Source organism: Natrix helvetica (assembly GCF_964273705.1).
Source record: "Natrix helvetica genome assembly, chromosome: 1".
Lineage (NCBI taxonomy): Eukaryota > Metazoa > Chordata > Lepidosauria > Squamata > Natricidae > Natrix > Natrix helvetica.
The window spans coordinates 119,904,602-119,917,926 of record NC_138548.1 but is presented as its reverse complement, the minus strand read 5'-3'; the positions used below and the strand labels follow the sequence as shown (position 1 = coordinate 119,917,926).

Below are 13,325 nucleotides of genomic sequence, written 5' to 3'. Positions count from 1 at the left end.
TCCCGCCTGTTCCGGCTTTCTAATGCTTCTACGCGCAAGAAAGCAGCGAAGGCCAAAACTTCCTATTTGGCTCCCTTCCCGGCGGCGTTCGACGGGTGGCCGTTTTCGAACGGGACCGGATTAAGACGCACGCGCGAACGAGCTCTCTATGGCTAGCTGAGGAAAGCAAGCGCATCCTGGTTCGCGTTACTTTCTTCGTCTATGGTCGAGAGCGAATGATAGAGTAGCTCCTGGAGGAAGCAGGATGGCGGCTCTAATGGTTCGGGTGAGTGTGGGAGGCGGACCGGAAGGACCGGGGAAGGGTCGTTATTTCTGAAGGACGGTCGCTCGCATCTCTCTCTCTCTCTCCTCGCAGCGCGTCTTGCTGCTGCCCGGCTGCCTCTCCCGCTTGCCCAAGTATGGCTACCGCGGGGATTCTCCGTCTGACTCCGGGAAGGACCTGCTGGAGATCCCGCTCCCTCCTTGGCAGCCTCGGCCGCACGAGCCCCTGGCGAACAAGCGCGCCAGACTCTTATACGAGAGCCGCAAGAGAGGCATGTTGGAGAACTGCCTGCTGCTCAGGTGGGCGGGTTTGCCTCTCTCCTTCTCAGCCAGCGTACAGGTAGTCCTCGACTTACACAGTTAACGACGGCACTGAAAAAAGTGACATGACCGTTTATCACACGTACGACCTTTGAGGCAGCACCATGGTCACGTTGATCGAAATTCAGATGCTTGGTGGGTAGTTCATACTTATGACCGTTGCTGTGTCCCAAGGTCATGGGATCCCCTTTTGGCAAGCAAAATCATCCGGGAAGTCAAATTCACTTAATAACTGTTGGACTAACTTAACAATTGCAGTAATTCACTTAATAACTGGCAAGAAAGGTCGTAAAATGGGACACAATTCACTTGACAAATGTCTTTCTTAACAGACATTTTGAACTCAATTGTGGTCATAAGTTGAGGATTATCTGTACTTAGAATTGCTAGTCCAGGGTTCCGCTATTTTAATTTTTACTACTATTATTATTTAGCTGAGATCCTTTTGGGACAGGCTAAATGCTAATAATAAACCATGTTTGAATATTGTGCTAAGCATCACTCTTCATCACTTTTACAGGGACTCCTGCCCTGAGATATTCAGCAGAGCATGGAGCAGCACTTAACAAATCTTGAAAAGTGATAGCGGGGTCTGATGTGGTTAATATTTGGATGGAAGTCCACCAGGAAATATCAGAACTGTAAACCAGAATAGGAAGTAAATGCCACAATGGCATATACATATTGCTTCTATATGGACACAGTTAGCAATCAAGTTCAACTTGAGAAGATTTTCATTATTTTATTTCTTGCTGACTAAGCTAGAGTTTTTCTTACCAAGTTTTGTTTCATCAAGTTTACTGTGTGAACTCCCTACGTCCTACTTGTGGAGGACTAATTTGTCCTGTAAAGCAATCTAAACTAGTAGCCATTACCATATATTTTCCCTGTAAGATATTGGTATTAAATGTGTGCTGTCGGACATAATCTGTTATTTTGTCTCCCTAGTCAACACAGAAGCATGCATTGTGCACAAAGACATCCTTAGTACAGATGTTTTTGTTATGAGCGTAAATGCCTCTGCAAATTGAATATTACTTGGGTATCTTCAGATGAGGTAGAATTGGTTCCTGCCTCTTCAAATGATAATGGACAGATAGAGTTAATTAGAATCTACTAAGAGAGATAAGAGAAGATGATATATTCTATAAATATATACGAAAATTCAGGTTTTATTCCTGTTGGTATGTTTGAGGTGTGTTTTTGATTCTTTTTTCATTTTGTGTGTTCTGGCTTTGAGCTTAGTACTTTTAAGTGTTTTGACATTTTACAGTACTCTTAATTGTTTTTAATAGTTTATTTGCCAAAGAGAATCTGAATCAAATGAATGAACAACAACTGGACCTTTATGACCGCCTAATAAATGAGCCAAGCAATGATTGGGACATATACTCCTGGGCAACAGGTAATGTGTGTTTTGGAGCCAGCAGACTACAGTTCTCAACATATTTCTAATCTCACAATAGTGAGAAAAGCAATATAGGTGATATTTGAGCCTCTGGATTTTATCTTTATTCCAATTCAGGAATTTGTAGACAGACCTTTAAAAACTATAAAAGATATGCATGGGCCTTGAAATTTTATGGGAATTTGAAATACAATGTTACCTTGGAACAGGAATACATACAGTAAAATGATTAAGAACACCATTTGCTATTTTGACAACTAAGAGACACTACAATCCTATTAAAAAGTGCAATTGTGGGAATAGTTTGTGAGTCCATTAAAATTATCCATATTATTTATAATTCTATTGTGATCTAAAATATTAACTTCAGGATTATAGATAGAATTGAAAGATTCACATATGTTTATCTTTGTAAGGTGCACTGGGTTTATTTAGAGCTATTTCCAGATTAAGAGGTCTAGGTCTGTAACTAAAAGATTGGATCCTTCCTTATGCTTAAAAGTATATCTGCTAAAATAAAAAAAAACTTGGTAAGAGCACAGTTAATTTGCTTTACTAAATTTAGTAATATTCCTAGCATAACTGAATCACAATCCAGTTTTATATATGTTAAGTAACCAATATTTTATTCAGTGAGACTTAGTTCCCAAAAGACATACAGGTGAAACTTGAAAAATTAGAATATCGTGCAAAAGTTCATTTATTTCAGGAATGCAACTTAAAAAGCTGAAACTAATATGTGAGATAGACTCATTACATGCAAAGCAAGATAATTCAAATCATGATTTGTAATAATTGTGATGATTATGGCTTACAGCTCATGAAAACCCCAAATCCACAATCTCAGAAAATTAGAATATTACATGCAATCAATAAAACAAGGATTCTACATAGATCAATATCGGGCTTATGAAAAGTATAAGCATGCATATGTACTCAGTACTTGGTTTGGGCCCCTTTTGCAGCAATTACTGCCTCAATGCGGCGTGGCATGGAAACTATCAGCCTGTGGCACTGCTGAGGTGTTATGGAAGACCAGGATGCTTCAATAGCGGCCTTCAGCTCTTCTACATTGTTCGGTCTCATGTATCTCATCTTTCTCTTGGCAATGTCGCATAGATTATGGGATTCAGGTCAGGCGAGTTTGCTGGCCAATCAAGCACAGTAATCCCACGGTCATTGAACCAGGTTTTGGTGCTTTTGGGCAGGTGCCAAGTCCTGCTGGAAAATGAAGTCAGCATCCCCATAAAGCTCGTCTGCGGAAGGAAGCATGAAGTGCTCCAAAATCTCCCGGTAGACGGCTGCATTGGACTTAATGAAGCACAGTGGACCAACACCAGCAGATGACATGACTCCCCAAATCAACACAAACTATGGAAACTTCACACTGGACTTCAAGCAACTTGCAGTGTGTGCCTCTCCATTCTTCCTCCATGCTCTGGGTCCTTGGTTTCCAAATGAGATGCAAAAGTTGCTCTCATCAGAAAAGAGGACTTTGGACAACTGAGCAACAGACCAGGTCTGTTTTTCTTTAGCCCAGGTAAGATGCTTCTGACATTGTTGTTCAGGAGCGGCTTGACAAGAGGAATTTGATATTTGAAGCCCATGTCCAGGATCTGTCTTGAGTGTGGTGGCTCTTGATGCACTGACTCCAGCCTCATTCCACTCCTTGTGAAAGTCCCCAACACTTTTGAATGGCTTTTCCTGACAATCCTCTCCAGGCTGCAGTCATCCCTGCTGCTTGTGCACCATTTTCTTCCACACTTTTCCTTTCCACATATCTTTCTATTAATGTGCTTTGATACAGGACTTTGGGAACATCCAACCTCTTTTGCAATTACCTTTTGAGGCTTTCCCTCTTTATGGAGGGTGTCAATGATGGTTTTCTGCACAACTGTCAGGTCAGCAGTCTTTCCCATGCTTGTGATTCCTACTGAACCAGACTGAGAGACCATTTAAAGGCTCAGAACTCTTTGCAGGTGTTATGGCTTAATTAGCTGATTAGAGTGGGACACTGAGCCTAGAATATTGCACCTTTTCACAATATTCTAATTTTCTGAGACTGTGGATTTGGGGTTTTCATGAGGTGTAAGCCATAATTATCACAATTATGACAAATGGTTTAAACTATTGTGCTTTGAATGTTATGAGTCTCATATGTTAGTTTCACCTTTTAAGTTGCATTACTGAAATAAATGAACATTTGGGCGATACTCTAATTTTTTGAGTTTCACTTGTACACAGGATTGAACTGCATGATTATTATAAGATTTGCAGTGAAGGTATTCTGAATATATTTTACTAGAAGATGAAAGTAATATTCTTTAGAAAGCCTTAAAAATGGTTTTTAGCTGATGTTTCATTTTTTATATTTAGCAAACTAATGCAACCTGTTATCTGAAACTTAATTGAAATTTGGAAAAAATGATTGGATCTGTGGAAAATCTCACTCTTTTTTTCTTCTTCTCAAGAAACAAAGCCTGCTCCAGAAATCTTTGAGAATGAAATCCTACAGAAGCTTAGAGAGTTCACTAAAAACAAGCACAGAGAGAAGAGACTACGACAGCCAGATCTCGAATATCTTGCTGAAAGCTCCCACTGATCTTGTGTGCATTTCTATAAATGCCCAGTTTGGAGAATCCTTTAAAATGTAGAATAATATTTGTGCTTCTTGGGCTCCTCTTAAACTATGTTATACCTAATCTGTGAATTCTCATATAAGCAGCTATTTTTTTCTGTATTGTACGGCTCAGAAATAAAGCTGTGTTTTCTCCTCGAAAGAAGGGATGAAACACAAATTGGGAAGTAGTGATGAGATCACTACTGCACTTTAGAAATGTATTTTATTTATTAAATTTTTAAATCATTGTAGCCATGCAGATCTTGGCAATTTAAAAGAAGTTGAAATAACTGTAATATATATATATTTTAAATTGTTTAAACTGTAATGTATGTTTTTGTGGGTGTAATTTCTAAGGCACAATTTTAAATACTGAAAAGGCCCTTTAACCTGCTCCCTAAAGCTCAAAGGATGGGGCTAAACCTATATCTATTAGCTGGCAGTAATCATAATGGAGAAGCACCTCCTTGTAGAGCCTGTAATCTCTCATGAGAGATTAAGATGAGGAATGTTGAAGACAGTAGACCTGATGCCTAGCTATATAAGACATTAACAGGTTAAAACAAACACTTTAAATTGCATGGAGATTTATTGGCATTCAAGGCAGGATTCGTGACATCGGGGCCAGTTAGCATGCAGGCCATTGTATGTTGTGCCTACTGCAGTTGAATAGCTTTTAAAAGCAAACTCAGTGTAGCAAATTGCAATTGGCTAATGTGTCGATGACAGTATGAGTTACTATCCCCCAGCTCCAGACAGTCACAACTTGTACCCTAGCTGCAACTGGGTTAAGGACCTCTTGGCTGTCACTAGAATCAAAGAATCATATGGCTGGAAAGAACCTTGGAGATCTAGTCCAACCCCTTCCCAAGGCAGGAGAACTACCTTTTGCCTGCCTAATAGTATCTGTCCCGTACTAGCCACCTAAGTCATGGATTCCCCTTTCAAAGGCAATGGTACCCTTATAGGAGAGAACCTAGAACTGGGAGAACTTTCGTGTACAGACAGTTTTGCTTGAGTTCTGTTGTGGCCCATTTCTCCCCATCTAGATCCTGAAAGCTATCTGACATATAGTTAGTGGATGATGGAAACAAAAGCTGTCAGTGGTAGCTGATTCATCAAGGAATATTTCTATTAATTCCATTGGGTATTGCCAGTTCCAGGCTTTCTGTGCAGAGGTTAATATTGCATGTATCTTGAGGATTTTGCCTCAGAAATATGCAAGCACAATAACCATGATTTTATTGGCATTTATAGCTTGTCTATTATCCATTTATTGACAATGGTGGCATTTTTTTAACAAGATAGTAACTGATGAGTAATAATGTGCAATAAGATACCATGTTAACAAAATTATATTAATTCAGATATGTCGGTGCAAATATTACTCTGTATGCAGCAACTTTATTCCTGCTTGGCCAATTTTTGCCATCTATCTGGCACAGCTGTTGCTGTTCTAGTTTTTTCAGGCAACTATCAGATTTTTGTAAAGGAGATTTCACAGGCATTTTTTGTTTTTGGATTCAGATACTGCTCTGTTCTCGAACCTAGGTAGGGAGATTTAAAAAAACGACTTGGGAGTAAGTGATCTATATTGTAATCAAATCATCTGTCCCTGTCTTAGTGGTCATGAGAGTTTTGCATTAGAGCTCCCATCATCCCTGACTATTTTGACTGATGATTCATAGACAGAAATAAATTTTCAGAGAAGTTTGTAAATGACAGATCTCCAAAGGCTACAGCAGTGGTTATTAAAACTTTTAGCTTGTTTTCTAAAATGTAACCAGAATTACTATTTATAGGAGATTAGTTATACATAACAGACACATTCATTGTTTATCTGGCTACTGTAATTCAACAAGCTTGGCAGCTGCTAAATGTCTGCATTAGCTTTTACACAACAAACTCCCTTTTGTACCAACATTTCTTTAGATTATTTGGCTTCATCAGACATTATTTTGTACAGAAGATAATCCTGTATTTTTCCTCAGTTAATCACATGCTGTCTAAGCAAATTATAAATAACATTTTCAGAAGGTTAGAATTTAATTTCGTGATAGAGGGCAGTTTTAGCCAATATAACACTGGCATTACAATTATATACTAAAAACAGGTATTTTATTCCATGTATTTTATGTATAACAGTTTTAAGTTTTTAGTTATTTTCAAATATAGCAATATTTTTTCTGGTATTTTAAACATACAGGACAGAATTAAAGAAATTCTTTACTGTACATCCTTTTGTCCCTCAATATTCCTGTGGCATTGCCTGGAACTACCACAAGGTGTCATTATATGCATATTGGTGCTACTCAATGCTATTGAAAATGAAGATTTTAGATACAGGTTTGATCTAATACACTATGTAGCTTTATGTCTTAGGACTTGTTTAGGGATTTGATCCAGATTTCACAGATTCTTTATTAAGTCAACCAATATACAGATCCAAGAAGATAGTTTTACATTCTGAAACAGCTATGATTATGATACAAAAATCTGCACTTGGAATTTGCTGACACTTAAATGTGCAGACTTGTAGAAAGCATGTTGCCTATATATAAATCCATTTTGTGCTATCAGTATTGCTTCAAGTCTCACAAATGGAATAGCATTATAACTGTAAAATTAATTGTTTCTGTGAATCTAGTCTGACACTGGATTGAAGCTCATAATTGGAGTATTGCTAGGAAAACTGCCATTCCATTTCCCATTACTCTGAAGGTTAACTTTGAACATCCCCGCCACACCTGATGAGAATCTGTAATGTGTCTGCCATGTTAAAAAGCCCCCAAACTGATTCCACTGTCTTTTCCACTGGATTCTATAAATGTGACTGTCTTGTGGACAGGTTCTCTTGAGCTGGTTGCTATGAGCTAGTTGCTAGGATACATATTGTTACTTCAGTTCTACACATTCCTCCAAGTTCCTAACTTAAGGGAATAATTTGGTCCTCTGGGACACTACAAGGATTCTGCTTACTGCAGTAAACCAATATCTTGCCTGGCAGGTAAGGACATGGTATTGCAAGATCTTGACATTGCTTCATAAAACATAAGTTTTCAGGATAGAGAAGCATTTTGCCTCAAATTTGTATGTGGTTTGCCTTCTGTTTGTTATACCAACCAAATTCTATTCAGACTTGTGATGACCACTTTATCATAGATTTGCTAGACATATTATTTGATTCCTTTTAAGGATAATATTGTAAAGACTAAACTTTTATTTAAAATATGTACTTTGCTACTGAACTTTGAGCACTGAACTGTAAATTCAGAGTAGTTTAATGTAGTGCATTTGAAAATGTTAGTGCTTACACATCTTTAAACAACATCTGTTTAAAAGTGGCTATGTTACTTAAAACCTGATTTAGGTCTTGTCCCCTAGCTACGTATATACATAGAGAATGCCTACACATTCCAGAAGAGTAAGTATCTATGTCTATTATCAGTATATTGGATATTTTGGCACTGGAAAGTTCTGTGGTTGAAGTTTTAGATGTTGCTAATGCTTGTGCACAATGGATAAAAAAGATGAAAAGGATGGTTCTTTTGGAGGAATCAAGCTCCAACAGTACAAGTTTGAGTACAAGCTCAAAAAAAGAAGAGGCTTGTCATTACATTAGAGCAAAAAATTGATGTAACTGAACAACATGAAGCATAGAAATACTAAAATACCACAATCGGTTGGAATGCCTGAGTACAGGGCACAATATTATAAAAATACAGAGGAAATAAAAATAAAATTGCATCTTTTTATGATTTGCAAATACCGCATTTTAAGGAGATTGAGAGACAATAACTACATTTTTGCTAGGTAAGCTTATCTTTAGGAATGAAATTTAGAAGTTGTTTTTATTCTTTCTAAGAGTACTCTGTGACTTGGTTTATTATAAATTTAAATTAGAAATACATTTTTTAGTTAAATACACATTTCTCTTAAAAAATTTGTTGCTTATTTCCGTAGAAACCAATTTCTCAATTTTCTACAGAAATATTACTTTGAATTGTGCAAATTTGAATAAAATTTCATGGGTTTTATTATATAGCACTAATTGAGACCAAGCTATATGTAGTGTTTGAAGCAATATTCTCTAAGATTTTCAGTACTTCAAATAATTTCAACAAGAGGTATTCTATAAAATGACAAAAATGTTTGTGTTAAGTGAGCATCAATGAACTACTGCCTAACTAGTGGCCACATAATTAAGATGTCAGATGAACAGCAAGAAGGAAATATAGATAGATAGATAGATAGATAGATAGATAGATAGATAGATAGATAGATAGATAGATAGATAGATAGATAGATAGATAGAGACAGACACACACACACACACACACACACACACACAACATCTTAAAGACTTCCAGTGTTGGGGCATTCACAACTTCTGGAGGCAAGCTGTTCCATTGATTAATTGTTCTAACTGTCAGGAAATTTCTCCTCAGTTCTAAGTTGCTTCTCTCCTTGATTAGTTTCTACCCATTGCTTCTTGTTATACCATCAGGTGCCTTGGAGAATAGTTTGACTCCCTCTTCTTTGTGGCAACCCCTGAGATATTGGAACGCTGCTATCATGTCTCCCCTAGTCTTTCTTTTCATTAAACTAGACATACCCAGTTCCTGCAACCGTTCTTCATATGTTTTAGTCTCCAGTCCCCTAATCTTTGTTGCTCTTCTCTGCACTCTTTCTAGAGTCTCCACATCTTTTCTACACTGTGGCGACCAAAACTGAATGCAGTATTCCAAGTGTGGCCTTACCAAGGCATTATAAAGTGGTTTTAACACTTCACATGATCTTGATTCTATCCCTCTGTTTATGTAGCCTAGAACTGTGTTAGCTTTGTTGGCACCTGCTGCACATTGCTGGCTCATATTTAAATGGTTGTCCACTAGGACTCCAAGATCCCTTTCACAGTTACTATATTATTGAGCAAGGTAGTACCTATACTGTACCTGTGCATTTCATTTTTTTGCCTAAATGTAGAACCTTACTCTTTTCACCATTGAATTTCATTTTATTAGATAGTGCCCAATGTTCAAATTTGACAGGATCCTTCTGTATCTTTAGCCTATCTTCTGGAGTGTTGGCTATTCCTGCCAGCTTGGTGTCATCTGCAAATATGATGAGTTCCCCATTTATTCCCTCATCCAAATCATTGATGAAGATGTTGAAGAGTAGTGGGCCTAAAACAGAGGCTTGGGATACTCCACTGCATACTTCCCTCCATGTACTGTAGATGCAGTTCCATTGAGGACTACACGTTGAGTGCAGTTGGTCAGCCAGTTACGAATCCATCTGGTGGTGATGCTGTCCAACCCACATTCTTCTATTTTATCTAGTAGTAGGTTATGGTCTACCTTATCAACTGGAAGCTATAAATTCTGGGCTATAAATTGTGCATTTTACTTCTCCAAAGCTCAGTAAAATATAAATAGACTTGCCTTTATAAATCTCTCTTTTTCAATTGGTTTCACCCCAGTAATTGCAGTAACGATAAGAAGATTTCAGTAATATACTCCTGGATTTACCAAGTAGCTTCAGGACATGACACAGCAGAAGAGATCTTTAGTGTGATAATGGTAAAAATATGAAATTAACTGACCAAACATAGTAGAAGCATGTATTAGGGTGGCAACTACTATATCTTCAGATTGCTCTCCAACAACTCTGTTAAGGGTGACCCATGTCCTTTTGGGGATTGGCTAGCAGGACTACTTGCTTCAGTCATTGTGGCCTTTGTGTAAAGCATTTGGAAGACTAAATGCTTTGGTCAGCTCTTGATAATAAATAAGATTTATTAGATTTGTAAGGCCACCCAATTCAGAGTAACTTTGGGTGTTGTACAATATTAAAAGCAAAACAAACAAAATAATGAAAGATGAAACAGTACAAAAGCCTTGGTATATGCTCACATTAACAATAATTCTTTTGAAGACTACGTCATTCAAATGAGCCAACAGCCTGAGAAAACTCAGATTTTGAGTACTTTTAAAAATAAGATTTGGGTGCTTGATGATACTTATGGAGAGCTTTAAAAAGAGCATGGAACTAAGTTCTACTGGATTATTAGGGATATATTTGATGCTGTGGACTCCAAATAAATGGAAAGATTCTTGATAGTATATGACAAAGTTCTCAATCTATGTGATGTAGGAGTTGGAACCTTGGCGTTTCTGGTTAATGAGAGGCCTGGAAGCTGGATTAGGGTAGTCGTGAATTCCTCTTTATGGGAGTAGATAGTGCTCTCTGCACTAAAGGAAGCATTATGTCTCTTTCTGAATGGGAGATCCCTAAATCCAGAAAATCTGGACAATCTCTACCCCATCTTCATCTTCCCCTTTTGGGAGAAGACTTTGGAGTAAGTAGTGGGTTCATTTGCAGAATATCATGGCAGAAGTGGATTCTCTGGATACTAGGTTCAAACTAGGATAGAAACTCCATTAGTAGTGCTTAAGAATGTCTTGCAACAGAATCAGGATGGAAGGAATGCAGCCCTTTTGATCCTGTTAGATTCACAGGAATCTCACAGGACCTATTGATAACATCAACCATAATATCTTCCTGGATGAGGGTTGGGGATTGAAAGTACATCTTTTACACTGATTCTGCTCCTTCCTAAGTTGCTGGTTTTACTCAATATTGAGGGGGAAGAAAGATCAAAGTTTTGCCTATTCCATGGAATGCTTGGGACAACCGTTGCTTTTTTCACCATCCCATTTAACATCTATTTGAAATCATGAGATGTTATCTGCTGACCTGAGGTAAAATATCATTATTAAAATATCACTATGAGTCTGTAGAGATTCTCAGTCATCTAGGTCATGGTTGCCCCAAAGGTATTTTTTCAGGAGGCAACTGTACTTCCTTGTTTTTTCTTTTGAAGATAGTTTACAGACTTTTAGCTATACAATTTGGGATGAACAGCCTTTGAATGATGTGGGAGTAGGAATGGATTTTCAGAGGAAAAATTGCAGACTACAGGAATCAGGAGCACTACTCAAGTGACCCTGAGGACACAGATAAAACTCCAAGGGCTTCAACAACCTGCTACGGTAAAAGGAAGCAGATTACAAGCTGTCCGCAAGGAATATAAATCCTTCCATTCCCCACTATCCTGTCAGAATTGAAGAAGCTTCTTGGATGAGAAGCGAAACGTCTTCAAAAGAAAAAACAAGAAACTCCAGTTGCGTCCTGAAAAAGCACCTTTGGACTATCATCACTATGCTGATGATACTCAGCCATACTTCTCTATCTTGGCATGAACCAGAGGTGGTATTCTGCAGGTTCTGACCAATTCTGGAGAACTGGTAGCAGAAATTTTGAGTAGTTTGGAGAACGGGTAAATGCCACCTCTGACTGGCCCTGCCCCCATCTATTCTCTGTCTCCTGAGTCTCAGCTGATCAGGAGGAAATGGGGATTTTGCAGTAACCTTCTCCTGGAGTGAGGAGGGAATGGAGATTTTACAGTATCCTTCCTCTGCCATGGCCACAAGCCACACCACACCCACCAAGCCACGCCCACAGAAACAGTGGTAAAAGTTTTTGAATCCCACCACTGGAAATGAACAGACAAAACTCAGGGATTTTATTTTTTAGAATGGGTGGAGTTGAGTTCTCCCTCATAGAGTAGGTGTTGTGGCCCAGGAGGAGCCGTTGCCGCTGCCACCAGACTCCGAGAGTGAGGGTCCCTATGAGTCGGCTCAGGAGGATGTGGAGGACCCTGGACAGGGTTCCGACTCTGAGCAGGGATCGGAGAGTCTGGTCGGCCACCAGGAGGCGCCTGAGGCATGGAGCAGCGGTGAGAGCCAGAGGAGGGGGGCTCCTGATGTCATGCCTTGGAGCAGTGGGGAGGAGTCACGAGACAGTGAGTCAGAGATTAACAGGGAGTTCCTGGACGCTCGTTATCGCCGCACCCATAGACGCAAGGAGCATGGGCGTAATTATCGGCGGTAAGGGCTCTCAGCTGTTGATCAGGAGACTCCTCTTCAGGCTATAAAAGGGTTGACTGTGGATACGCCCTTTGCAGCAGTCAACAAAGGACTCCTGCAAGAAGTCTTGGTCTTGAAACATAGCAAGCTGGATAGCTGCTTTCGTGTCTTGTCATTGTGAGCTTTGTCGTGTTGGTTTACTGCCACGGAACTTTCTGTCTGTTTGTAAAATAAACCCTGTTCCCTTGTATTGTTCCGGAGCGTGTTCTGTGTGAGCGAAGGAGGAAGGGGGGGTCAGAACAGTAGGTATATCATCTGACAATTCACTTGGACCCTGAGCTTCTGCTGGAACAGCTAGTGAAAACCATGGCCAATAAATTCTTACCTAATTTCAGCTAGTGTGCTGGCTACAACTACTCATGCTCTCATTACTATGTACTTGGACTACTACAATACATACTCTATTTGGTCTTTGAAGGACAATCCAAAATTTCAGCTATTCAATGTGGCTGACAACACATTTCCTCTGGTCATTGTAGTGGCTACCTTTAGGTTTCTGGATACAGTTCCAGGTGCTAGTTGTTACCTATAAATCATTTTATGACTTGGATCTTGGCTATTGAGGAATAATTTGTGCTAGTTTGGATTTACCTTTCCTTTGTGATTAAAACAGCAAGGAATGCTGTGGGTTCCTGTTCCTTCTGAAGTTAAAAACGTGGAGACAAGAAAAATATGCCTTTTCTGTTACTGCCTCAGGGTTGTGGAATAATGCACCCCTTGAAGT

At 39.0% G+C, this 13,325-nt stretch overlaps 1 protein-coding gene across 1 annotated transcript; it reads left to right on the top strand.

Moving 5' to 3' along the window:
• The first annotated feature begins 42 nt into the window (after positions 1-42).
• SDHAF2 (succinate dehydrogenase complex assembly factor 2) lies at positions 43-4,918 on the top strand. The gene is made up of 4 exons (XM_081937007.1): positions 43-265; positions 356-561; positions 1,878-1,987; positions 4,462-4,918. The coding sequence occupies exons 1-4, from the start codon at positions 245-247 to the stop codon at positions 4,590-4,592; spliced, it is 468 nt and encodes a 155-aa protein (XP_081793133.1). The 5' UTR covers positions 43-244; the 3' UTR covers positions 4,593-4,918.
• Positions 4,919-13,325: the final 8,407 nt, after the last annotated feature.